Below are 27005 nucleotides of genomic sequence, written 5' to 3' on the forward strand. Positions count from 1 at the left end.
GGTCCAACGGATCAACACCGCCCACCGACTCCCGCAACAGAGGAAAGAAAAAAATTAAAGGATCTCTCCGTTCTAAGCGATCGGATGCGCTGTCGGTTCTCTGTTTAGAGGGGAAGAGTGAAAGCAAGATGGTGGGGGAAGCGGCGACGGTTGCCGGGCCTTCGGAAGAGGAGGGGAGAGAAGGGGAAGGCGAGCTGTCGGAAGAGCTGGAGGAAGGCGAGATCGCGGAAGACGGCGAGGCGGAACCCTCAGTTGCGCGGCGGGTTGCCCGCTCCCACCCCCTGGAGTACTCGTGGACCTTCTGGTTCGACAACCCCTCTGCCAAATCCAAGCAGGTTGCCTGGGGCAGCTCCATCCGATCCGTCCACACCTTCGCCACCGTCGAAGACTTCTGGAGGTGAGAGCATCTTGGCTTATGGGATCTCAAGAACCAATCTTCATCCACTATTTCGAATCTTTCCAGTGTTTAAAAGCAATTCTGAGCCCTCTATAACTGGAGGTGGAGATTCCCTTTTGTGTTCTATCTAAAAGAACCTCCTCGGTGGTGGTTTCGCTTGCAGACTTGTCCAGATCAATTTTTTGGCCGACCTGCTTTCCTTTATGTTTGCAACAATCTCTTTGTCGAATATCCTCTGTAAGATACGACTTTTAGACGATTTATTTTTTACAATAGATTAAACAAAGTGCACTGATGTTGTGGGGATGAATGGATAGTACTTTTACTTCTCGATTATTTGTTTTGAGCTCTTTGTACATATAATTAATCTCTAGGAGTCGATAGTTTTGTAAGTGCTGGCACCATGCAGAGGAGTTGAAATAAGTGAAAAATTGGTTAACAGCTATTTTAATGGAACAATTTGTATAACCACACGTTCTTGTTTCAAGCAAGGAATCATGTCAGACTGTTAATGATATGCAGAATGGTACAGGTAATCGTGGTTATGACATAATATCTATATTTCATTTGCATCACCTTCTTCTAGTCTATACCGTGCATTTGAGGCAATAATTGACCCAGTGAACTACTTATATAACTAGGGGCTCTAAGTATAACTGCAATTTGTGTCTATGTTACCTTTTAATAAGTCTTATTTTTGACACCAAACAAACTTCTATTTTACTTGGAATATTTCTTTTCTGTTTGTTGGCATTTAAAAAGACAATTCCTAAAATCATTTTCATATCTATGATGAGGATCATCAACCTTTGAAACCGGTGCATAATTTCCTGCACCAAGAGTTCATGTTTGATAATTTTATACTCCTTCAAACAAACTGAGAAGCATTTTAAGGAAAGGCTAATACATGATTGAACAGATATCATAAACATGACTATTAATGCAACATAGTTGTTTTACTGTTGTTAATTTCATATAGCAGTTTTAAGATAACTTCAGATGTGCATATCAAGAAAAAAACATTAAAGAAACATGGGAGCATTTAGGGTTGTCCTCGTGAAGTTAGTTGAAAATTGACTTCATGCAGATATCTGTAAAATGAGGTTACACTGGTTAAATTTTGATTTCGATTAATTAGAATGCACTAAAGGATTGAATATTATAGTAGAAAACTTCTGGTTGAACTATTAGTTGAAGGGGATATAATTGGATTTGAAGTCTTGGTCATTCTTTTAAACAATGTTTCTAGCAGTTTGTGGGATTATTAGTTTGGAGGTTTTCCGTATCTGTACTTGTTAAGAAAATTTGTAATTGTTTTAGATCAGCTCTTGCCTCATATGTGCAGTGCGTGTCTCTTCTTAAATATTGCTAAGTGTGATGAAGTAGAAAGGTTGATGCATTAAGTAATTTTAATAGACTTGCCTTCATTACTCCAAATAGTCCAACTTGAACCCTATGGTAACCAGGATCTATATTGCTTGTTTTCATGGATTGAGAATCACACTTCCTTCTTTCCTATAGTAGATAATCACCTAAGACAGTGTATTTGACATTTTTTATTGTTTTAGACATGCTGATGAAAAATTGGGGGACTTGCATAGTTGGGATATAAGCCTGAAAAAAAGGTGAAGTTTTTGGTGATTTAAGTGTTTAAACTATTCAAAATCAAGGGAATCATATGCAAGTCTAGGGTATTTGGATCTTAGATAGCTAGAAAAAGGATAACAACTACTGGCTTAAAAAAATTGCTTGGAGATAAATGTCAAAACTAATGCGGACTGATATGCTGGTAATTGGGAGGTCAAAGTTATTTCCATAGGAAGGCAAATATTATTTTGATGATTAATTATCATGTGTTATTAAAGTTTTGTATGTCATTGCTGCTATTGTTAGAGAGTTTAATGATTTCTACTATACCATAGTAGAAAGATAGACTTTTGATATTGGAGGATCACCAACTCAATGTAGATCACTTTGGTTACTACGGGTATTAAAGAGGATTACCGGATTAGATGTGGAACACCTTGGCTACTATGAGCATCCAGGAGAATTACCAGATTTGATGTGAATCATTTTGGTCATTATGGATATTCAAGAGAATCACCAAACTTGACATGAATCACTTTGGCCACTACGAGCATAGCTAGACAGAGTTTAGAAGCAAGATCTATCACATTGAGAAGTTAAGTTGTGAGCCAAACTTTTTTGAAGGCCATAACATGGTTATACATCATCCGATTGAGATGATTTTTTTGTTTTTTGAAATCAGATATCTTTTCAAGATGAGCCAACTTTTTAGAGGGTTGAATCAGACTAAAGTTTTATCATTTGGGTCTCGAAATGGATCGATCATATTGAAATTTTTCTTTTCGGAATAGATTTTGATCGGATGTTATGTCCCAATCGATGAACAATTTGGAGCGATAGAAGGCAAACTGATGTAGAAGTTAAGATCTACTTCCTGTAAAATTTTAGTATTTTTTCATGATTATTTATATTTGTTGGGTATAAAATACCCCCCGGCCGAAGTTTGTAAAAGACCGACTCTTTCAGGGCTCTTCCGGCTTCTGACCTTGTGTGTGGCGTCTCTCCGAACCCCCTCGACCGTCCGGACTTCTCCGATAATGAACTTCTGCATTCATCTACCGGGCCGCCCCAAAGGCTCTTTGGGCCTCACTGTCAGCTGACCTTCTACAGTAATCAACTATTCTCCGAATCCCTTTCGGACTTCTTCCGGCCGCGGATGACCCTACTCCAAACTTCTTCCGGACTTCGTCAGCATCCGAGCTTCTTCGACAACGAGATTTCTACAGTAACCAGACTCTATCCAAGTTTCTACGACGGTCGACCGCCTTCTGGATCCCAACCGAGCTCCCGCGAGAGCCGAACTTCTACTACGAGCGGTCTACTCCGAACTCCTATAGCGGGCTGTCTACCCCAGATATCTACTGTAAGCAAATTTCATTCGAGCCTCTACTGTAAACAAATTTCTTCCGAACTTCTATTACAGGTAGACTTCAGCTGAGCTTCTTCGTAGCCGGATCCCAGACGAGCTTCTACCATGGGACAGGATCCACCGGCCAGGTCGTTACTCCGAGCTCCCACGACAACCGATCTTCGACCGAGCTTCTACAATAAGTGGTCTCCTTTCAACCTTCTACAAGAACCAGACTCCATTCGAACTTCCATAACGGGTGGATATCGGACGAGCTTCTACGACGGACGGACTCCGACAACTGGATTTCTACAACGGCCGATCGCCTCCGGTGTCTGCCGAACCTCCCCAGTCATCAGCCTTCAATAGCGTCAGCCGGACTTCCGCAACGCCATCTAGACTCCTCCAGCGGACGAACCTCCCCAACGCCATCCGAAGTCCACCACCAGCCGACCTTCTGCCAGATTTCTCATGAAATCGGACTCCTCCGACGGATAATCTTCAGACGAGCTTCCACATCAGGCAAATCCCAGACGGACTTCTCTAGCAATTGGACTCCTACCGGACTTCGCCAGCAGAAAGTCTTCATCCGAGTCTCTACAGCAGATGGTTCTCACCTATAGACTCAGCGCCCAAGGTCTCCGACAATAGTAGACTCGTCAACAACCTCAGAAATATCCGAACTTCTCCTAGATCGACGAGACAGAGAGCCATTCCGCTCCATCAGACATCCCAGTCGAGCTTCAGCTGACAGATCCGAACTCTCTGGCAAGTCACGACAAGGGCCACTACCTTACTCCACTCTCTGCAACAGATTCCACGCGGCTCCACCACTCTCTGGCAAGCCACGACGAGGGCCGCTACCCTGCTCTACTCTCTGGCAAGTCACGACAACGGACACCACTCTCCGTAACAAACTTCACGTGGCTCTGAACGGCCCCCGACGCCACTACTCTCCATAACAAACTCCCTGCGGCTCTGAACGGCCCACTACCAGACGGTTACAGACGTCACTGTCAATTAGTTACGCTCTCCGTCTATAAATAAGGATCCTCAGATACGTTCTTCTTTAAGCTCTAAACTCTATGTCAAAACTCTGCTAAAATTTTTACTCGAGTACTCCATTTCTGTTGAAGCAGAGTACTGACTTGAGCGTCGGAGGATCTTGTCGGAGCACCCCTAACTCCGGTTTAGACTTCCCTTGCAGGTCCCGACGGCGGCCGCGGTCATCTCGACTCCAGCAACTCCGGCTTCGGCGGAATTCTGCACCAACAGAATTGGCGCTAGAGGAAGGGGGGCTGTGTCTTCGCAGTATCCTTGTTCTTAAAGGAGTGCTTAACGGGACTACCTCCGGTCATCTTCTCCGACATCCTCTTCTCCTTCTCCTACTAGATCTCCACCTGATGCCTCCCCGAAATGCATCCACCAGGCGATCCACGGCCTCCGCGGTCAGATCTCAGGCTCCGATCTCGCCTCCAGTTTTCCAGGCTCCTCCTCCTCCGACAACGGCGATCGACGTGGAGTAGTTCGACCTGCTGGTCCAACAGATCAGAGGCCTCACCGAAGCAGTGCAGGCCATGCAGCAGCAGCAGCAACAGCCGCAGGCATCAGTGCGGTTGGAAAGAGCATCGTCGGAGTTTCAAAATCCGGCAGTAGGGCGGGCCACTTGGGCCAGTCGCCCTGTCTTCCCCGAAAAGACGAATTCGAGGGTGGAGAGCCCTCGGTCTGATCACGATTCTACTCTCGGAGGATCTCTACCTCCATTCTGTCAGAAGACCCTCGAGACTCGCAGCCGAGAGGACCTCCTGGATCAAAGGCTTCGGGAGATGAACCGGCGGATCGAAGAGCTCTGCCATGCGCCCCCTGCTTATGGTGAGGACATCTGTACTGACCCTCCTTTCTCTCAAATGATCATGCAGGAACCGATCCCGCCAAACTTCAAGCTCCCCCAATTCGAAAGCTACGACAGGACCTCGAATCCAGTTGACCATCTAGAGTCCTTCCGAACAATGATGCTGCTCCATGGAGCGTCAGACGCCATCCTGTGTCGAGCTTTCCCATCCACTCTGAAGGGGACAGCAAGGAACTGGTACTCGGCACTGAAGTCGGGTACCATCTTCTCCTTTGATCAGATGAGCCACCAGTTTGCGGCTCATTTCGTTAGCAGCCGGCGCCCCCGGAGAGGTTCGGAGTCCCTCATCAACATCAAGCAAAAGGAGGGGGAATCCATCCGAGCTTACGTCAACCGTTTCAACGTCGCCGCGTTGGAGGTCCGGAACTTGGACCAATCGATCGCGATGGCCGCTCTGAAGGGCAGTCTTCAAAAGAACGACCTTCTGTTTTCTCTGGAAAAGAAGTATCCCAGGGATTTTGCTGATTTGCTGGCTCGGGCCGAAGGATATGCCCGAGCAGAAGAAGCCTTCAAAATGAAGGACGAGGAGACCGCGAAGGAGCGGCAGGCAGAAGACTCAAGCAAGCCCGCAGTTGAAAAAGTGTCGAATGAAGCTCGACCGCGTTCTCGAACTCCTTCCGGACACAGGCGCGTCCGGACTCCTCTCCGAGCTCGTAAGCAGAGAAGTCCGGACCACAGAGTTCGGCGAAGCTCTCCCCCCGGAAGATTCCACAGCTACACTCCTCTCAATGCATCGAAAACTCAAGTGCTGATGGAGGTTAGGGAGCAGCTGCCAAGGTCGGAAAGGATGCGCTCGCACCTCGGGAAGCGCAACCCAAACAAATTCTGCCTCTATCATCGTGACCACGGCCACGACACGGAGGAGTGTATTTAGCTCCGAGACGAGATCGAGGAGCTTATCAGACGAGGTCGGCTCGATAGATTCATTCGACGCCGATCTGAAGGTAGGGAAGATCGGCTTAGGACCCTGCCGCAGCCGGAGCCGCCAAGGAGGGAGGAGCAGCCTGAAGATTGGCCTCCAATTGGGATTATCAACTCCATCTCAGGGGGACTCCGACGAGGAGCAGACCTTCCGCGGCTATAGGATTCGAAAAATCTACGAATGTATTACCAACAATTTTGCCCTAAATAAAAATTCTTTTCATATCTGCACATTTTTTTTTTTGCATGAGCTTATAACGACAGGAAGTAACTCCCCCATACAAACGAAATTAAGCACGTTAGGAACAGGAGGAGAACCTCGTCCTAACTTGTGCAAAGTTGAAGGTCCGATTTCTTAAAGATCAGATGGGGGAAAGGCCCTTGCAACGGCCCTTATGTGCCCCCACAGCCTTGTTAGGAATAGGAGGAGAACCTCGTCCTAACATGAGCAAAGTCGAAAGTCCGATTTCTTAAATACCGGATGGAGGGAGAGGCCCTTGCAATGACTCTTATGTGCCCCCACAGCCTTGTTAGGAACAGGAGGAGAACCTCGTCCTAACATGAGCAAAGTCGAAGGTTCGGTTTCTTAAAGATCGGATGGGGGGAGAGGCCCTTGCAACAATCCTTATGTGCTCCCACAGCCTTGTTAGGAACAGGAGGAGAACCTCGTCCTAACATGAGCAAAGTCGAAGGTCCAGTTTCTTAAAGACCGGATGGGAGGAGAGGCCCTTGCAATGGCCCTTATATGCCCCCACAGCCTTGTTAGGAACAGAAGGAGAACTTCGTCCTAACATGAGCAAAGTCGAAGGTCCGATTTCTTAAAGACCGGATGAGGGGAGAGGCCCTTGCAACGGCCCTTATGTGCCGCCACAGCTTTGTTAGGAACAGGAGGAGAACCTCGTCCTAACATGAGCAAAGTTGAAGGTCCGATTTTTTAAAGATCGGATGGAGAGAGAGGCCCTTGCAACGGCCCTTATGTGCCCCCACAGCCTTGTTAGGAACAGGAGGAGAACCTCATCCTAACTTGTGCAAAGTCGAAGGCCCGATTATTTAGAGACCGAATGGGGGGAGAGGCCCTTGCAACGGCCCTTACGTGCCCCCACAGCTCTGTTAGAAGTAGGGGGAGAACCTCGTCCTAACATGAGCTGAAATCGGTTGCGTCGGGAACAGAAGGAAAACCTCACCCTGACATAAACGACGACCCGATCGTTCGAGACTGGATAAGGAGGAAAACCTCCTCAACAACTCCTCTACACTCCTACAACTCCGTTAGGAGCAGAGAGAAAATGCTCACTCGAACACAAGAAAGGGTGAAGAGGAAAAGGAAAACGACGAACTACACCAGTGATAGGTGGAAAACAGACCACATCGAAGACACAAGAAACCTTGTCTCAACGAGGAAAGAGGTTCTTATCAAAAATCCTCAGTCTCTAAGAAGGGACTCAGCACAGGCCAAGGAAAAATCGACTTCCTCAAGGTAACGAGAAGTTCGGACCTCCAAGCTCGAGCATCGGGAGGAAGCGTCAAACTCAAATGGCCTCGAAAGGACCTACGATCATAAGCAAAAAGGGCAAACCAACACAGCGACGATCAGGAACCTTCAGACAACGTCGATATCGAACAAGACGGAAAACAAAAGAAGTTCGGTAAACGACGACTCAAAGCAAGAACCGACGAGGAATTACAAACTACGTCGACACCAAACAAGACAGTAGGCAAAAGAAGTTCGGTAAACAACCATTTAATACCAGAACGGACAAGGTAATAGACAATTTCATTTTTATTTCATCGGTGAAGTACACATTACAAAGCCTTAAAGGCCAGAAGCAAAAAGATAAAAAAAAAAAAGAGAGGCTCTAAGGAAGCCCAGTTTCTTCCGACTTCGAGCTCTCGGTCCCGGTCCTTACTATGGATTGCCTTAAGTTTTCAACTTCTTCCTCTAGTTCCATCTTTCTCAGCAGCATATCCCAGTACATCTGGTGGAACCGTCGGCTCTCGCCCTCCGACTCTCGAAGCCTCCTCAGGACCTCGGACTCCACCTCGACATCTTTGACCGTCTGCTGCTCGTGGATCAATTGAATCTTCAGCCGCTGCAGTTCGGCCTCCTCCCACCCAAGGGCCACAGACAGTTCTACCATGGTCCCCCTTAAGGAGCGAAGCTCGTCGGAGCCTTGTGCAGGAACAGGCTGGACTCTCTCAGACAGCTGCCTCTGAAGACGGGCAACTTCGTCGGTCGCCACCTGGAGTCTCCTTCGGTAGTCCTCTACTTGTCCGCTCCGGCCGACTCGGTAGGCATCGTAATTCGCCTCGACGTCCTGCAGCTGCTTTTGAAGGTCAGAGAACTTCCTCGATTAGTCTCGGTTGCGGTCAGTCTGGATCGCGAGCCAGGACGAGCTCCTTTCCAGCTGTCCGATCTTCTCTCGTGCGGCCTCTAGCTCGACTTCAAAAGAGCTGATCTTGGAAGCCTGAGTCCAAGATTGGTCGCTGGCACGTTTCCGGAGTTTCTCAAGCTCCATCATGAAGTCGGCCTTCCTCCGGGTGTATTCCATGAAACTTTTCTTGTGGAGGTCTCGAAAGCGAGTAGCCTCCGCAGTGGCCTCTGAATGGCTCTCCCTTAGCCGGTGAAGTTCGTCTTCCAGTTTCTTGGATTTTCTCGTCAACTGACGAACTTCCCTTTGGAGGCCTCGAATCATCGACTTCAGAGGAATCTCCTCCGGCAGGGGAAGAGCTTCGGCAGGGTACTGTCGTTGGAAGACAAGAGCGCCATGACTCAAATTAATGCAAGAAGACAAAAAAGAAGGAAAAGAATACAAAAAAAAAGAAAAAAGAAGAAGAAGAAGAGAAGCGGGGACCCTCTGTAAAGAGGAATCCGATTTCATTGATTAAATAATTTTCAGATACAAGAGAATGAAGAAAAATCACCACTAAGGAAAAATACAAAGCTAGAGGTTCCGGTCCTCTGGGACAGAAGTGGAGGGGCTCGGCGTCCCCGGAAGATCGGCAGCGGCGGCCGCAGCAGTCGACGAGGTCCCGGCTGGAGGAGGACCGGCAGTGGCTTCGGATGGTCCGGCTTTATCGTCGGACGCTTCGTTCAGGAAGCCGAGGTCCAGTTCGGGGAACCTTCCAGCCACCTTCTCTTGGTAGAGTTCGAAACCCTTGATGAAGACGTCCTGGCCAAACTGGACCTGTAGATCCTCCATCTTGGAGGAGGCTTTGAACTCCACTGCTCGAGCCCCTGCTTCCGAGACGAAGGACGAGATCCGTGCTTTCAGCTCGAAAACATGCGCCTTCAGCTCAGAAACCTGCGCCTTCAGTTCGGAGACCTCGGCCTCAGCCTTCTCTCTCTCCTCCTCCAAGGCGGTCCTCAGATCAGACGAGGTTTGTCCCTCCTTTCCTAGCACCTTCTGGAGACTTAGGACCTCGGCGATCTTCTCCTCGAGGCGGACGGCCCCAGCCAGGCGACCTTCCTCTGCTCGAGCTGCCTCCCTCTTGGCGATCTTCACCGCCTCGACGTTGGCGACAAGCTGGTGCCCTATCTGCAAGCAATGTCGGGGAGTCAATATAAGGGCTAAAGAATAAATTAAGTAAAGAAGCAAGAAGGAGAAAAAATGTGAGTTAACCTATTTCGAGGAAACATCCCAGAGAGTCCCAGACCTGCAGCTCGGGATCAGCAAGGACAATCCTCTCGACGATCTCGGGTAGAATGCACCCTTCGACTAGCCTTTTTATTAAGTCTCTGTTGTTGAAGGAATTTTCTCCCAGGTCTTCCTCGGAACCGCCAGCCCCCTCGACGGCAGCCTTGCGACTGCGGCTCCTTCGGGGCAGGGTCTTCTTTCTCCTCCCTTCGGCCCTGGGTGCCCCCTCGGGACGAGCCTCTGAAGCGGGATCCTCGGTCGGGGGGCTCCTTGAAAGGGCTCGGGGGACTTCGGGTTCGGCGTCGGAAGGGACTTCGACGGCGACGGCCACCGGAGCAGGCGCAGCCGAGCTTGTCCCTTTGTCCTGGCTTTCTTCACCGACTCCGAAGTCAAGGCGTCTTTTCTCTTGTGGGTCTTGAGACCCTGGGCTAACCTCCGAGCCACGCTTGCGTCAATGTCTGCGATAAAAGAAGATCAACACGGTTTAGAGATGGAATAAGGGAAAGGGGAAGCAAAAAAAAAAATGGTACCGGCAGGGTTAAGGGGACTCAGGCCGACGTTGAACAAAAGTTATTCCTTCAGAAGTTCGGGGAGGAGGGGGCTCGATAGACCTTGAGCTTTTTGGAGGCTTCGAGGTCGTCCCTTTCCAGGCTAGAAGCCCGGCAGACGGAATCCCTCAGAGAGCCCCAAGGGGGTAATCCTAGCTCCAAGGTCGGGCATCGGACATAGAAGAACCTCTCCTTCCAGTTGTGGATAGAAGAGGGGGCGCCTTTCAGCAATCCCTTTCTACCGAACTGAGGGGAGAAGTACCACCAGTCCTTTGTCGAGGGATGACGCTTGAAGGTGTAGAAATTCCTAAACAAAGAAAGAGTCGGCCGAACTTCAGCTAAACTATAAAGAGAAAGAAATCCTATCAAAAATCTAAAGGAGTTCGGCACGACGGAAACTAGAGAAATGTTCAGAAAACGAAAGAGAGCGACGACAAAGGACGGCAGTGGAAGCCGAAGTCCGGCACGGAAGGCCTCCTGGTACAGACAGAAGCGGTCGGGAGGAGGGGCGCTAGTCCGGTCAGTTGGCTCGGGAAGCTCCAGCTCGTACTCCGGAGGAACTCCATACTGAATTCTTATCAGTGAGAGTTCATCCGGAGTCAAGGAGCCGGGGGTGGTGTCCGGCGCAAAGGCCAGACAAGGTTCGATCTTAGCTACGGGTTCGTCTACGGTATAAGGACTTTGGGGAACTGGGGCTGATGAACTCCTAAAACTGCTAGAAGAGGAGATATCAGAAGACATTTTGGATCAAATAGAAGCCACAAAAATCCCAGAAAAAATTGGAAAAAATAGCAAACAAGCCCTCGAGGAAGCTAAACGAACAGAATACGAAGAAGAAAGGACAGAAAAATGACAAGAAGTTCCAGAACTAACTTAAATTGGCCCCAGGAGTGCAGGAAGACGGCAAGGACGATGGAAGTTGATCCGGAGGATGCCTAAGGCCGAGAAGGATGCTAGAGGAAGCTGGAGCTCTCGAGGAAGAGGAGGGGAACCGAGAGATTCTCTCAGGCAAAGTGAAACCCCTGAAGGAGGAGAACGTGTTTAAATAGACCCTGAGATCCGGCGCAATAATGATTACGGATCTCCTCTGGCCGGCCTGCACTCGTCGTGTGTCTCACCTTGACAGACTGTTGGAAACGGCTGGCAGCTGACAAAGTCATTATTACGCCGTACCTAGAGCCACGCTCTGACGGAAATTCCAAAAAGAAGAAATCTTTTCCGAAAAGGCTCCAGTACCAGCGTGCCGAACGTCAAAATATCTGGCAATCACCGAGTACGGAATCGAAGGGAGCAACTTCGGCCGTGAGAATTTCTCTGTACTTCATTCAGAACTGGAACTCGGAAGTAGGGGGACTGGTGTTAGGTATAAAATACCCTCCGGCCGAAGTTTGTAAAAGACTGACCCTTCCAGGACTCTCCCGACTTCCGACCTTGTGTGTGGCGTCTCTCCAAACCCCGTCGACCGTCCGGACTTCTCCGATAATGAACTTCTGCATTCATCTACCGGGCCGTCCCAAAGGCTCTCTGGGTCTCACTGTCAGCCGACCTTCTACAGTAATCAACTATTCTCCGAATCCTTTTCGGACTTCTTCCGGTTGCGGACGATCCTACTCCGAACTTCTTCCGGACTTCGTCAGCATCCGAGCTTCTCCGACAACGAGATTTCTACAGTAACCAGACTCCATCCAAGTTTCTACGGCGGTCGACCGCCTTTCGGATCCCAACCGAGCTCCCGCGAGAGCCGAACTTCTACTACGAGCGGTCTACTCCGAACTCCTACAGTGGGCTATCTACCCCAGATATCTACTGTAAGCAAATTTCATTCGAGCCTCTACTGTAAACAAATTTTTTCCGAACTTCTATTATAAGTAGACTTTAGTCGAGCTTCTTCGTAGCCGGATCCCAGATGAGCTTCTACCATGGGACAGGATCCACCGGCCAGGTCGTTACTTCGAGCTCCCACGACAACCGATCTTCGACCGAGCTTCTACAATAAGCGGTCTTCTTTCAGCCTTCTACAAGAATCAGACTCCGTCCGAACTTCCATAGCGGGTGGATATCGGATGAGCTTCTACGACGGACAGACTCCGACAACTGGATTTCTACAACGACCGATCGCCTCCGGTGTCTGCCGAACCTCCCCAGCCATCAGCCTTCAATAGCGTCAGTCGGACTTCCGCAACGCCATCCAGACTCCTCCAGCGGACGAACCTCCCCAACGCCATCTGAAGTCCACCACCGGCCGACCTTCCGCCAGATTCCTCATGAAATTGGACTCCTCCGGCGGATAATCTTCAGACGAGCTTCCGCATTAGGCAAATCCCAGAAGGACTTCCCTAACAATTGGACTCCTACCGGACTTCACCAGCAGAAAGTCTTCATCCGAGTCTCTACAGCAAATGGTTCTCACCTATAGCCTCAGCGCCCAAGGTCTCCGACAACAGTAGACTCGTCAGCAACCTCGGAAACATCCGAGCTTCTCCTAGATCGATGAGACAGAGAGCCATTCCGCTCCATCAGACATTCCAGCCGAGCTTCAGCTGACAGATCCGAACTCTTTGGCAAGCCACGACAAGGGCCACTACCTTACTCCACTCTCTGCAACAGATTCCACGCGGCTCCATCACTCTCTGACAAGCCACGACGAGGGCCGCTACCCTGCCCACTCTCTGGCAAGTCACGACAACGGATACCACTCTCTGTAACAAACTTCACGTGGCTCTGAACGGCCCCCGACGCCACTATTCTCTATAACAAACTCCGTGCGGCTCTGAACGGCCCACTACCAGATGGTTACAGATGTCCCTGTCAATCAGTTACGCTCTCCGTCTATAAATAAGGACCCTCAGATACGTTCTTCTCTAAGCTCTAAACTCTATCTCAAAACTCTGCTAAAATTTCACTCGAGCACTCCATTTCTGTTGAAGCAGAGTACTGACTTGAGCGTCGGAGGGTCTTGCCGGAGCACCCCCAACTCTGGTTTAGACTTCCCTTGCAGGTCCCGACGATGGCCGCGGTCATCTCGACTCCAGCAACTCCGGCTTCGGCGGAATTCTACACCAACAATATTAGTCGCTTATTCAAATTAGGAGAGGGATCCTACTCAAATTGTGCAAAGGAGAAATAATTAGTATTATGAATAGATGCTATATATCTGAGTTTAAGAAGTGTGGAAAATCAATGAAAAAAAATGGGACTTAAGCCTTACGGTGGTAATTCTTCCATTTCTTCTAATTTTCTTTTGAGAGATTCCAGTTGAGCGGGTTGAGGGAATTCTTCTCTCTCCACGATTGGATCAACTTTGTACACCAAGCTTGGTAAATGCCATGTTTAGTCAAGGAGGTCTTTTTTTTTATTGATATTGTTGCAAGATGGATGAATCAGAAGTTTTTATCAGTAGCTAGTTTTAGTGCTTGTTGGCACCTTAATTATGGTGATCTTAAGCAAGTTTTGAGGTATGCCCTATTTTCTCTTTGCTTGTGCATGTCATGAAGGTCTCCCATGTGTTGCACAAAATTGGTAGAGGTAGGATCTGGTGAAAAGGTATTAAGGTATTCTACCTTTTGCTTTTTTTCCTTTTGTGTGTGTGTGCGCGCGCACGCACGCGTGTGTGGGGTGGATGGGAAGCAAAAGAGATCCATTCAGTTGACTTACCTATTCCAAATACTTGTAGAAACACCTCCTTGTGATTCAAACCTGTAACCTCTTCCAAGTGGAGGAATGTGAGTACTATAGTAAATTTATTAACATTAATGAGGTGGTTAATCTTCATGATTATATTGACATTAGATAGCTATTAATAGGTGAAGGGGAACACAAGGATCAAGAATTTGCATTTTGGTTGAGATTTGCCGCTACTTCCTCCTATCTCTCATATCACCTCCCATTCTACCTCACAACATAAACTCCCTCTCTTTGACCATTCATCTCCTCTCTCCTTTAACCACCTCTTAGCCCCATTACCTGAATCTCATCCACCAACCATCACCTCCTAATAATTATGTTGCTACCTCTTACCCTCCATTACTTCTCCATCCTGTTTTCTTCCTCAAACATTCCCATTCTTCCTTTTCCTTCCATTGTCAATCTACCTATCTTCCCACTTTGTTGCCATGGTTAGCTCTTCTTAAGCCCTTATTTGTGATGGTCATGATATGTTGGTTGTTCAATGCCTCAAGAGTCAACACAAGTCTACGTAATATCTCTTAAGGATGCCATTTATCAAGATTACTCTCCAATTGATCCAATTCTCTTTTATTATGCGCTCTACTTGCTGGTCATTGTTTGAAACACAAATTTCTAGAAGGCTTCAGTTATCACCAATGATTATCTTGGTATTGATCCCTTGCTTCCAATAATATATACTCCTTTGAACTCTTGCAATAAATAGTATCAAGTCCCTTACCAAAAAAAAAAAATAATAATAAATAAATAGTATCAGGTCAACATTGGTGATGATCCGTTGTTATGCTTGTAATATGGTTGTAGTGAAGTAATTTGCAAGGTTAAATGACATTCTTAGATTGGAGCCTATGATTAAAAGAGCAAGGGTCATGCTCGCAATGCTTGTCTAGATATAGATGGTGAGAATTGCTCGACTTTTGCTTAGGAGGATGATGCTCTCAATCTTTTTAGGCCACTTTGGATTCTTTGGACTAATAAAATTTCCATATCTTGCTCGAACCATGTCAATATGTTGAGTGGTAGATAGATTCAAATGTTAATTAGGTCCTGCCTTCGTGATGTAGTATACATCTAAATTCAATTTATTTAATTTTTTAGTTCTATCGAGTTTGGAGTAGGTCAAGTATTCCTTATTTTCTTCAATTCTTTTGGTGGATTTTTTAGTTCTATGGTCTTTAGTGTTATCACCAAAAGGTCCTATTATAGATATAGGTTATGTTATGAAAGTTCTAAACTCATTTGGATTGTTGTTTGGAAAGGTTTTAATGGTCTTTTATGTGGGATCCAATGAAGTTATGAATTTAGTATCCTCTACAAAGCCTTTGGTTTTCTTTCATTGGGAAAAGGACTAAACGGTTCACAACCAGAAAGAAAATTGGAATTAGAATCGGAATGTATTAGAATGTGAATTAGAATGGCCATATCCCCTGACGTGTTTAGTTCATGACTGATCAAAATTAGAATCAGAATTAAATTTGAATTCTTGGAGAGAGTAAATGAGTTTTGGGGGATTGGAGCATCTCATTCCCTCCTAGAATCAGAATGGGAATGGGACTCCTGCCAACCAAATGGATGGAATAAGAGTCACTCATTCCCATTCTCATTCTCAAGTCCAACTCCCCCCAACTAAGCATGCCCTAAATTCATTATAATGGAGTTTTGGTTTAGTAAGAGCTCCTAATCATGTAGTGTAAGTTAAAGTCCCATGAGTGACTCTATTCTCTATATTCTTCTTTTTTCTCCTCTATTCAGCTTCTTCTCTTTTTCCTTTACTTTCACTCTCTTCCTTGCTGATTCATTTGTCATAGAAAAAGGAAAATCCAGATTTGTCAATATCTGAGTTCTATTTTCCTATATGTTTTTAAATTTGCGGCTATATCATTAAGGGACTGCATCATGGCACAAGTTTCAATGGCTGATAGGACTTGGAACCTTTCATTGGCACACTCATCTATTCCTCAATTCTTGCATTGGATAGTAGTCAGTGTTAGAACTCAGATCTTTCCAGTCATATTTCTAAAGGAAAGAGAAAAATCTGTTGGTTAAGTGAGATCCTCTTCATATCCTTTCATCAAATGACTTGATCATATGTATGGCTAGATCTAGACCTCAAATCAAATATAAGAATGTGCAGTGCATTATCTAAGATATAATTGGGAATGAAATTTTAGAACATGAAATATATTTTGGTTGGATTAGGATTTGCAGAACCATCCCGAACCAGCCAATTTGCAGCATATCGAGCCATGCTGGCAGTGGATCGAGACAGTTGCTTCAATTAAGAGAAACCAGCGAGGAGATGAAGAGGTAGAAGGAAAGAGAGATGGGGAGAGGAAAGGTGAGGGAGAAGGAGAGAGGGCCTCTAGAGGTCACTAGAGGGCAATTAAGGTCACTGCATCATTGCCGAGCTCAGGTGGAAGCCGGAGGAGGGTGGAGGGAGGGAAGGAGAGGGAGAGGGAGAGGGAGAAGAGGTCGTCGAAGGGCCGACGAGGCTGGTAGAAAGCAAGAGGAGGGGCTCTGCTCTTCTCCCGATCAAAACAGGGGCTTTGGCCTTTTGGAGGCCTCCAATAGCCTCTTCTCCCTCTCCCTCTCCCTATCCTTCCCTCCCCCCTCCTTCGGCTTCCACCAAGCTTGGCAGTGGTGTGGCACCTTGGCTTCCCTCTGGCTGCCTCTAATGACCTCTGATGGCTTTCGAAGGCCCTCTCTCCCTCTCCTTCCCTCGTCCCTCTCTCTTTCTCTTTCTCGTTCTCCCTCCGCACTCTTTTTGTGTCGGTTCAGGTCCGATATGGAATGGCATACGGATGTACCAAACTGTACGGTTGCCAACCTGTTTGGGCCATGGTACTAGCACAGTGAATCTTGGTTTGGACCTGAGAAAAACTAAGCTTGAAGCAGGGGAGTGGGCAATGTGTTGTTGGTCAGGTGTTTTTGAACAAGGAAATGAGGGAGTTATCTGAAGAATGGAGGAAAGATAGAAGAGGGGAAAGAGACTGGCACATGCTGGGGCATAGAAGGAAGAAGAGAGGAATGAGGATGGAGCAGGACAGGGTTGTGGTTAGATGTTTGGGGAAACTGAAATAGGGCAAGATATTTGATACAACTCATAGAATATCACAAATGAAAAATGTCAAAATCACCTGTTTTGAAAGTTATGTTCAGAGGCAATTGAAGTCAATTATAAATGGAAGCAACCTGTTACCTGGAAACATTAATGCCATATACAGACTATTAATACATTACAATTATTTTAGACATTAGGTGAGCTATTGAATCTGGATTGGCTTGGGTCACCATGTTTAGCTCCATACAACATCATAGCAGATTATTGGCTTATGTTGGCTACATGCATGCAGAATAAGACCAAAACCATATGACATTTATTGGCCTATTGTCAGACTTATACTCGAATAATAAGTATGCACGTTCAGATCAGTTTTATGTGTATGGGTCTCAGTGACAGCTCAACTTTCTAATCTTCTGTATTTTTGAACAAATTGTATCTATTCTATGGCTTTAACCTTAGCTTCGATGTTCAGTGCTAGAATATGCTGAATTAAAGCATTGGAAAAAAAAAATGTTTCTCATATTCAGCCGCAGGACTAAAATCACATGTGCTATCAATCAAAGAACAAAATGTCTGTTGGTGATGTCCTGAGGGAATGAAATAAATCTTAGCTAATGAACCAGACTATCTTAAAAAAATAATTTCTCTCTTATATAGAGTGCTTATAACCTGCTGACTTAGTTCATGTCTACTTATTTTAGCAAGATTGAGCTTCATTTAAGTTACCTTCATATAGGAGTTTGAATTGAGTTCTAAAATAGATGTCTTTTCCCAAGTCAATCTTAATTCTCAGGAACTTGTTAAAAAATTTCTGTGGTGTCCTAGCTGTGATCCAATACCAGAAGTAAACCTAAGACGACCCAAGTTGGTTTTGGAGAAATGAAAGCCACAATATACATGTAACGATTGGGAGACATGCTAGGAGAATATATCTAGTCAGTTGGGTGTCTAAGATTTATAACTTGAGGCTTAGGTCAGTTTTATTGGTAATTAGATGCTAAGTTATTCATGGGTATTGCTTATCACTAGATAAAGAGAAATGTCGTTGTAATACATTGGCCATATAATGGTTTACAAATTAAGGATACGGAGTCCATATCTCTTTTAAAAAGGAGTTAATTGCCTTCTGTTCTGCTGATATAGTTATCACTATCATCATTGCTGTATCAGTTCAAACAAAATTGTCAGTTCAAACCAAAATCTTGTCGTACTTCACCTTATGTTGGGCATAGATCCATCTTATCCCTTAAGGCTCAGTTATATTCCTATAATTCTAACTTTATGGAAGTACCTCCTAGGGAGCATGCATGACTCCTTAGAGGTCATATTACTGTAAATTGCATATTCATTTTCTTGTTGCATAACTTAGAAGTTGGAAGATGTTTATTTTCTTGTTGCATCAATTAGAAGTTGGAAGATGTTTGGGCTGTCTGAATAATCCTTGTTTTTTACTGTTCTTCATGCTGATCTAGTCTTTATATTGGTGATGCTTATGTTACATTTGTCTTAATCAAAAAATTAATCTTGTATTAATCAGGTGTAATCGGTTATAAATGTTTTCAGCCTTTACAACAATATTCGTCAACCAAGCAAGTTGGTTGTGGGAGCAGATTTTCATTGCTTTAAATATAAAATTGAGCCTAAATGGGAAGATCCAGTGTGCACCAATGGAGGGAAATGGACCATTAGCTGTGCTAGAGGGAAATCAGATACATTTTGGCTACATACCGTATGCATCTTGCCCTCCAAAATATTATTTTTTACTGGATAAATTTGTACTAATTATTCATTATATGATATTTGCAACTGTTCCTACTAGTTATTGGCAATGATAGGTGAGCAATTTGACTATGGAGATGAAATTTGTGGAGCAGTTGTCAGTGTCCGTGGGAAGCAGGAAAAAATAGCTTTGTGGACAAAAAATGCTGCCAATGAAACTGCTCAGGTATTTAGTAGTATCGGCTTGTTATTTGAGCTGAGACAATTGAAGTAGCTATGAGTTGGAGAAGCTTGTCCTTGTTTAGGTTGTTGATTTTTATGCATGTCAAATGTATGTTGATTAGATTGTTAGAAAGATTGAAGTCCTTAATGGCCATTTTGTAGCCTATTGATTTTATTTCTTCAAAATGCTATGCTATGATGGATTTCTTCGTGATGATTCACACATTATGAAAATGTCAATATGTGATTTTAGAATTGAATCATGGATTTTAACTTGATCCATTGAAACCTACGAGGAAATGTTTCTTTGTCAACCTTCTATTCCTATCACTTTATCAAGATAAATAGAAATCTGTCGGCTGTCCTCAGAGGCTTTTTTAATGGATGAGCAGACGGTGTCAAAGAGCATATGTTGAAAAAGAATCTTTGCGTCAGAAATCTTGGATAAAAACTATTTTTTCTTGAGGAAATCTTGGCAAAAAATGTTAAAATGCGAATTTGTAACATGTCATTAAACACAGGGACTTGTCTGGGTATCTAGGTTATGCACATGTTGTTAAAGTTTCAGCACTTCATCAATTAGTGCATCTAATCTTGCAAGAATTTCATGTAAAATCTCATCATGCATTCCATTGGTCATATGTTATAAGGTTGTACAGTAACCCAGGCTTTGATCACAAACTGATGTATGACAACTTAAAGGTGTATACTCTTTGTGCTGCCTTAAAATGATGTAACGTGCAAGCATATAATAAACATGTCAAAAACCAAAGTAAATTGTATTCAACACCTTTCATACTAAGGTTGCCAAATGAGATGCAATCTAATGCTTTTATGATCTAAAATAATGCTTTAGAAGAGTAAATCTGAGATGGAATTTAGATTACTTAAGAATGCAGAGGTGGTGTCAATCACAGGGCTGGCACTGGAATGGAGGAGGTAGCAACAATGGCCATGATGGTGTGGTAGAGGTGGCAACAGTGGTGGTGGTGGTAGTGATGACAATGATGGTGGTAGGGGCACCAATGATGTGGTAAAGGCAATGACGGTGATAGTGGAAGTGCGGTAGAAGTGGCAATTACAATAATAGCTGTCACAGTGGTGGTGGTAGAGGCACCAACAATGTGGCGAAGGCAGTAGCAATGACAATAGTGGTGGGACGGCAAAAACATTAATGAGGGTGGTGGGGGAGGCGGCGGCAGTGGTGGTGGTGGTGGTGAAGGCAGTTTTAGTGGTGGTGGTAAAAATCATAAGTTTGTTGCTTTTAAAAATTAATGTAAGAATTTTTTGGCTTTAGCATAATGCTAGGGTTGCTCCATTGTGATCTAAGTTCATGGATTCGAAACACGGCAGCATCATTTGATCCGATTCAAATCCTATAGTGGCAGGAGCCTCATGTACTAGGATGCCATTTTGAATGTAAGGATTTCTTACTTCAATTTTTCTACAAATAATAAAATTAACTTTTGAAAAAGATAAATAAAATAATATTAGAAAATATGGTTTTACTCAGTTTCTATAATTTTGTTTTTAAATAATAGAAAATAAGAAATAGAAGTGATACCAAACATACCCTAAAATTTTCATTTTACTCCTGCCATAAACCCCTCTAGGATGAGCATTGGCAGATGGGTAGAGGCGGGTGGTTTGGATTAGGTGCTTGGTGTTGGCACTTGATAGTTAGGGATGATACTTGATAATGGAGTTTGTGGTAGTGGCTGATCTAAGTTCTTTTTTCCCTTTGCTTTTCTTTCTTTGGCTAAACCACTCTCTCCCTTCGATTCCTAGCAAGGGTGGTGTTGCTAGCATAGGTTTGTACTTTTGCTAACTTAACTATGATTATTGACCCTATCAACTATGGCAGCCATGAGGTTGCAGCAGGCAAGGCTATCATTGTTGGTGGTAGGAGTGGATGCCAAAGTTTCTATTATGGGCCCCTTGTTGGTGGAGCAGGTCTTAGAATGGTCTATACATAGAGCATAGAAAGCTTAAATCTTAATTTGTAACTTCGTTGGCGGTTTTATAGTTTTGGCCTCTAGGCACTCACCTCGTGCTTAGGCATTTCACAATCTCCTTGGTGATATGATTTTGATCAAAAAAGTCAGGGCTTGTTTGCCATCACTTTTATTTTTCATTTTGGAAACAAAACTACTAAGAAAGTGAGACAAAAAATATGTTTGGTATAATTGTTTTAAGTTTTTATTTTCAAAAGATCACATTATTTCTTGAAAAAATAAAAGTAAGAAATCTTTACGTTCAATATTTTCAAAAATAAGAAACTCATATCTTTTCCACCACCATCACTTCCACCATAACCGCCATCACTGCTACCACCTCCAATGCTGGCACCCTCGTTACTATTGCTGCTACCACCATATTGTTGCTGCTATCATTGGCAACTCCGTTACATCACTGGCACCTCCACCGCCACCATCACATTGCTATCATAGCCATCACCTTCGCAGCATCAGTGCTACCTTTCCCACCAGTAGTATCATCACCACCATCACCATTATTATTGCCCCTAGTGCCACCACCACTATCACCTTGTCTCCACCACATTACTGCTGCCATTGGCGCCTTCACTATTATTGCCATCACCACCATCATCACCTCCACTTCCTCCACTACAGCTACCACCAAGTTGATCACCATCGATATGTTTATATTAAAAACAATCAACTATATCAAACATGTTTATATTTTTAAAAAATTAAAAGAACCAAAAAAATTATTTTTATTTCTAAAAATAGAAAAATCAAAATGATGTGAAGAGGCAACTTAGTTTAGTTACTTTAACTTTTGAGTTTTATTTTCAGTTAATTTTCTAGTTTTATTTAGTCTTAGAGGTCTTTGATTTAAGCCTCGAGTGATTGATTGTGTATTCCATATTTACTTATAGTTTCATATCAAATTTTAGGGTCATTTCTTCTCCTCTCCCACCTTTATCCTCTTCTCTGTATTTTTTTTTTTTAATAAAGACATAAGAAACATAATTCAGTTCTGAATTTCAACTTTATTTGCAGCTAGGCACTGAGGGACTATGTCACGTAGTTGTTTGTCTCCTATCTATAGTATTTCAAAAGGATCTCTTTAAGAGCATGTAACCAATCAAATAATTAAAGAACAGGTAATTTAATGATTGGGTAACTCTAATTCAACTCAACTCAACTAAGCTTTAATCCCAAACCAGTTGGGGTAGGCGATAAGCATCCTTTTCCTCCATTCCGCTTACTTTGGGGCCATATCTTTTGAAACATGTTGAGACATTAAGTTCTTCCTTGCTATTTCATCCAATGTAGCTTTCAGTCTACCTCTACCCATCTTTCTTTATAAATGTATCAAATCCCTCCATATTGGTACATCCCTTATCTTTTGTTGGACATGTCCAAACCATCTATGGTGTCTTTCTCTCAATTTATCTTCAATTGGTGCTATCTCCAATGTTTGTTTCTTTTAATATATGACATCATTTCTTATTTTGTCTTTTCTTGTATTACCATGCAAATACACATCCATTTCAACATCCTTACTTTGGCCAGACTATATTATGCACATGTTTTTTTAACTGCCCAACATTCTGTATCATACTGCTTAGCTGCTCATATGGAGATCGTATAAAAGTTTTCTTTCAACTTGGTAGATATCCTCCAATCACATATATCCTAGTTGTACTTCATCAATTCATCCAAACTGTTTCGGTTCTATGAATAACATCATCTAAAATCTTCCTTCTGAATAATCGATTCTAAATACCAAAAATTATCATTGTTAGGAATTTTATGATCTTCAATTTTTCTCTGCCTTCATCTCTATTTCTAATTTTACTAAAATTGCATTCCATGTATTTTGTCATAGTCTTACTTAAGCTAAAACTCTTGGATTCTAATGCATTCCTCCATAATTCTAATTTATGATTGACCCCGACCTTAGTTTCTTCCACTAAGATTATATTATCTATAAATAGCATACACCAAGGATTATTGAAGGACTAAGTAACTTAGTTCAAAAAATTGTGATTTTATGTAAGTTTATTAAGTTAATGACCAAAGTTCTAAACTAAAAAATTGTGATGGCTAGGTAAGTTAAATATTAACTTAATGACCAAAAATCTAAACTTAAAGTTCTGTAAGGAACAAGTAAAATAATGACCAGAAGTCTAATAACACATGAAAAATTTGGACCATTAGAGTCTTGATCCTCCAATAGCTCTTTTCATACTCCTAACAACTGATTGTGGCTGGAACCATTTGATTTTAATTGTGTTGTGTAATATAGGCCTTTGATTTTGTCTCTCACTTCCTTGACAACCAAACACAACATAATGGAAGTATGGCTGGTTCATAATTTGAGCATGCAAGTGGTCTATTGATTTGTTTGGATGTTTTTTTAGAATCTGAAGAAGATCAGATGAAGTATATGTAGAACTTTTGCTGAAGGATAGAGAAAGAAGAGAAAAAGATAGGGGCTGCATGTTTGGAAGTTGTGGTAAGGATTTTGGCAGGACAGGACTGTTGGAAAGGCTAAGATGATACAGATGAAAGTAATAAAGCAATTTGGAAAACCTGCACTAAAATGATCCGTTGTTGGTAGGAATGAGTGACAGATAATTTAGCATATCTAGCGGAAGTTCAAGCAAGGCTTGTTATTTGTAGTTCTAGTTCGCAAATATCATAATCTACATCATTTAGAGTCGGTCAAAACGAAATCTAGGTTTTCAAACTGCTGATCACTGAGAATGGCAAATACCTTGTTGCTGCAAATTTCATGGCAAAAGGGAAGTCCTTTGTTTTCTCTCTGTGAAGCCATATTCTCGTGATGAGAGAAGGATCAGCGCATCTTTTTTTATTTTTCTCTAGGAGATGAGCTTAACTGAAGAGCCGATGAGAGCTATATCTGGAAAAATAGGAAAAAGCAATAGCTTATTCAAATTTTTTTCTCTTTGTCATGAAGGAGAGTCCTGCAAATTTGATGAAAGGCTTGCAAGTAGTTAGTTTGACCCTTTGGATGTGATTTAAGACTCAATGTCAGGTCTAGAGCCCCAATTGCAATGCCTAGAAATGCATCCACAGTAATATAACTTTTTCCAACATGCATTGCCTGTGCTAACATTTTTATGTCTGATAGTTTTAAAACAGTTCTCTGCTTATTCTGTCTTTAATCTAATAATTTCATGTAAGATGTATCATCAGAGCAACATTACATTCATTCATGTCCAATATTATTTAATTTCCTACTGCATCACAATTCTTACGTACAAGGGATGTCTTCTTTTCTGTTGCATTTAGTCCAGTCTCCATTGTAGATTGATTATGGCATCTCGTCTTGAAATGCCTGTTGCATTCAGCATGCCTATCCTGTTTATGTAAACCCTGTATTTGATTTTTTTTTTCCTTTAATTTGTGGATCCCATCTTACAGTTTGGTTCTTTTGTTTTCCTATTTTTAGTTCTCTTACATAAGAGGCATGTCATCTTTTCTGCTGCATTTAGTTGAGTCTCCATTGTAGCTTGATTATGATATCTTGTCTTGAAATGCTTGTTGCATTCAGCATGCCTATCCTGTTTATGTAAACCCTGTATTTGATTTCTTTTTTTTTTTTTTTTGCTTTAATTTGTGGATCCGATCTTATGGTTTGGTGCTTTTGTTTTCCTATTTTTAGTTCTCTTAGCTTGCTTGATATGTTTCTAATAGATAAAGTTTGCTAAATTTATCTGTTTTTTCTTAATTTTTAACTGACAGGTAAACATTGGGAGACAGTGGAAGGAGTTCTTGGATTACAAAGACACAATTGGGTTCATGTTTCATGTGAGTGCTCATTTTGACAATTGGTAATCATCCTTGATTCTCTTACAGCATGGATGACACAATTTGGTGCAAGCCAGTGGTTTTCATGATCTTGTCCACTTGTTGCAGGATGATGCAAAGAAGCTTGATAAAGCTGCTAAGAACCGGTACACAGTCTGATTCTCTATCTTATGGAGCTGGTATGGTACTGGTTGAACGTATCGAGCATTTTTGCAGTGACTTCTAGCATCTTATAACATTTTGAGTTCTTTTTTCTTTCTACAAACTGCACTACCTCTCATTGGAAAAATTCTCGTTCTTGGGGATTTTGCTTGGCAGTATGTCTCACAAAAACATGTATCTATGTAGTATTTCATCTTTGATATGACTGTTCATTGTCTTGTATTATTTTGTACATGGGGAATATGAAGTTGTGGAGTTAGTGGTTTGTTATGGTCATTCCAAATAAGCAGCTGGTGCTTGCACAAACAGGTTTAAATGGGTGATGCCCTGCCATGTCTCATATTGCCATTTGACTATCGCGCACCCTATTTGTGATCCCTTTGAGGGTTTGTTTGGATGAATGGGCTGAAAATCCCATCAGATTCAAGGATTGAGCTAATAAAATCAGGCTTGCAGGCTGGACTAAGCTTATATGTATAACTATTCAGGATTAGTTTTGTATTGGGCTGGTCCAAATCTTATAGGAATAAATAGTTTGTTTTTTGTTTTTTTTTTCTCCCTATGAATGAGATTTGTGTCAGCCTGATCCAAAACTAATCCTTATAACCATAGGTGTAGCTTAGTCTGTAAGTCTGTCATCTAAATGATTTTATTGGCTAATCTATGAACCCAATAGGATTTTCAGTCCATTCATCTAAATAGGCTCTTCTATTAGAGCTTTATGGATTCAAGGGTCTTATGTCCGGAGATGCATAACCTCAAGCTCTAGAGTGTTTGGATCTGCAGGCGCGGAATAATTGAAGAAAAGTTTCAAAAAAGGTACTGGCGTGCGGCGGATGGCAATAGTTAATAATTGTTCTTTCGTGTGATAAAGGCACCATAGAATGGCAGGATGGTAACGCTGATCCCTTCAAGGTTCCATAACACTTTTGGAGCCAGAGGATGATCAAGCAATCGAGGGATAATTTCTAGCTTTTCTTCTTTCTGTACGTTCTTTGAATGCCACATCGGTTACATCTATGAAATCTTTGGTTGGTTTGGATTAAAGGTCGGTTTAGGATTACCTTTCTTCCTTGATCCTGAACTCTTTAGAGCCCTGTGAACTGCATCAAACATCAATGGAGGCTAGAACACGGAGCACACTGATTATTTCTCAATCACGGCTTTGTGAGTAAATTGCTTAAGGTAGCATTTGATGATCTAAATGGGATTACCACATGATTTAAGATCACTGGTGATCTGAATCCTATGTTGATATGATTCTTAGTGATTTTAGATCATTATATTTGGCAGGTAATGGTTCAATGATTAAAGATTTTTGGATATCATTGAGCAATCATTTAGTATTCAATAGAAATCTAAGATCATTGATTATATAATGTCAAAACTATCTGTAATATATTTTATAAAAAAATATATATTTATTAATTATATATAATATATTATAAATAAAATATTAATATATTTATTAATATATTAATAATTATAGATTCTATGAAAGTTTAATTATTAATCCTATAAATTACTAATCCTATAAAAATATATTAATTATTATTATAAAATTAATTTTTTTATTTATACTTATAATATATTATTTATTAATACAAATATTTATTTTAATTAAAAAAATAAGCAAATAGAAGTAATATATTAAATATTTTTATTATATAAAAATAAAATACAACAAGATATTTTTACTCCGATTTAAAATTATCATTGAATTATAATATGACAATAATATAATTAATAATATATTATAAGATAAAAAATATCATAAATATAATATATAATATTTTAACGGTATATTGATATATTAATTTTTTGTTAGGATAAGGGATATTTTTGTCTTGAAATTTCAATCTAAGATTACTGTCTGAGGATAATTTTGGATTTCTGACTTCAAGAATGAATGTCGTTGGAGGATGATTTGAGTGGTAGGGATGATTTGAGTGGAAGAAATAAATTATGGAGATTCAAGAGCTAGAAGAGCTAAAATAAC

At 42.5% G+C, this 27005-nt stretch overlaps 1 protein-coding gene across 1 annotated transcript; it reads left to right on the top strand.

The window, feature by feature from the left end:
• Positions 1-25276, top strand: LOC105061300 (eukaryotic translation initiation factor 4E-1). The gene is made up of 5 exons (XM_010945305.4): positions 1-397; positions 18660-18825; positions 18916-19041; positions 24779-24844; positions 24953-25276. Exons 1-5 carry the CDS (start codon positions 129-131, stop codon positions 25001-25003), a joined length of 678 nt encoding a protein of 225 aa, XP_010943607.3. The 5' UTR covers positions 1-128; the 3' UTR covers positions 25004-25276.
• Positions 25277-27005: the final 1729 nt, after the last annotated feature.

Source organism: Elaeis guineensis, chromosome 1 (assembly GCF_000442705.2).
Source record: "Elaeis guineensis isolate ETL-2024a chromosome 1, EG11, whole genome shotgun sequence".
NCBI classification, from domain to species: domain Eukaryota; kingdom Viridiplantae; phylum Streptophyta; class Magnoliopsida; order Arecales; family Arecaceae; genus Elaeis; species Elaeis guineensis.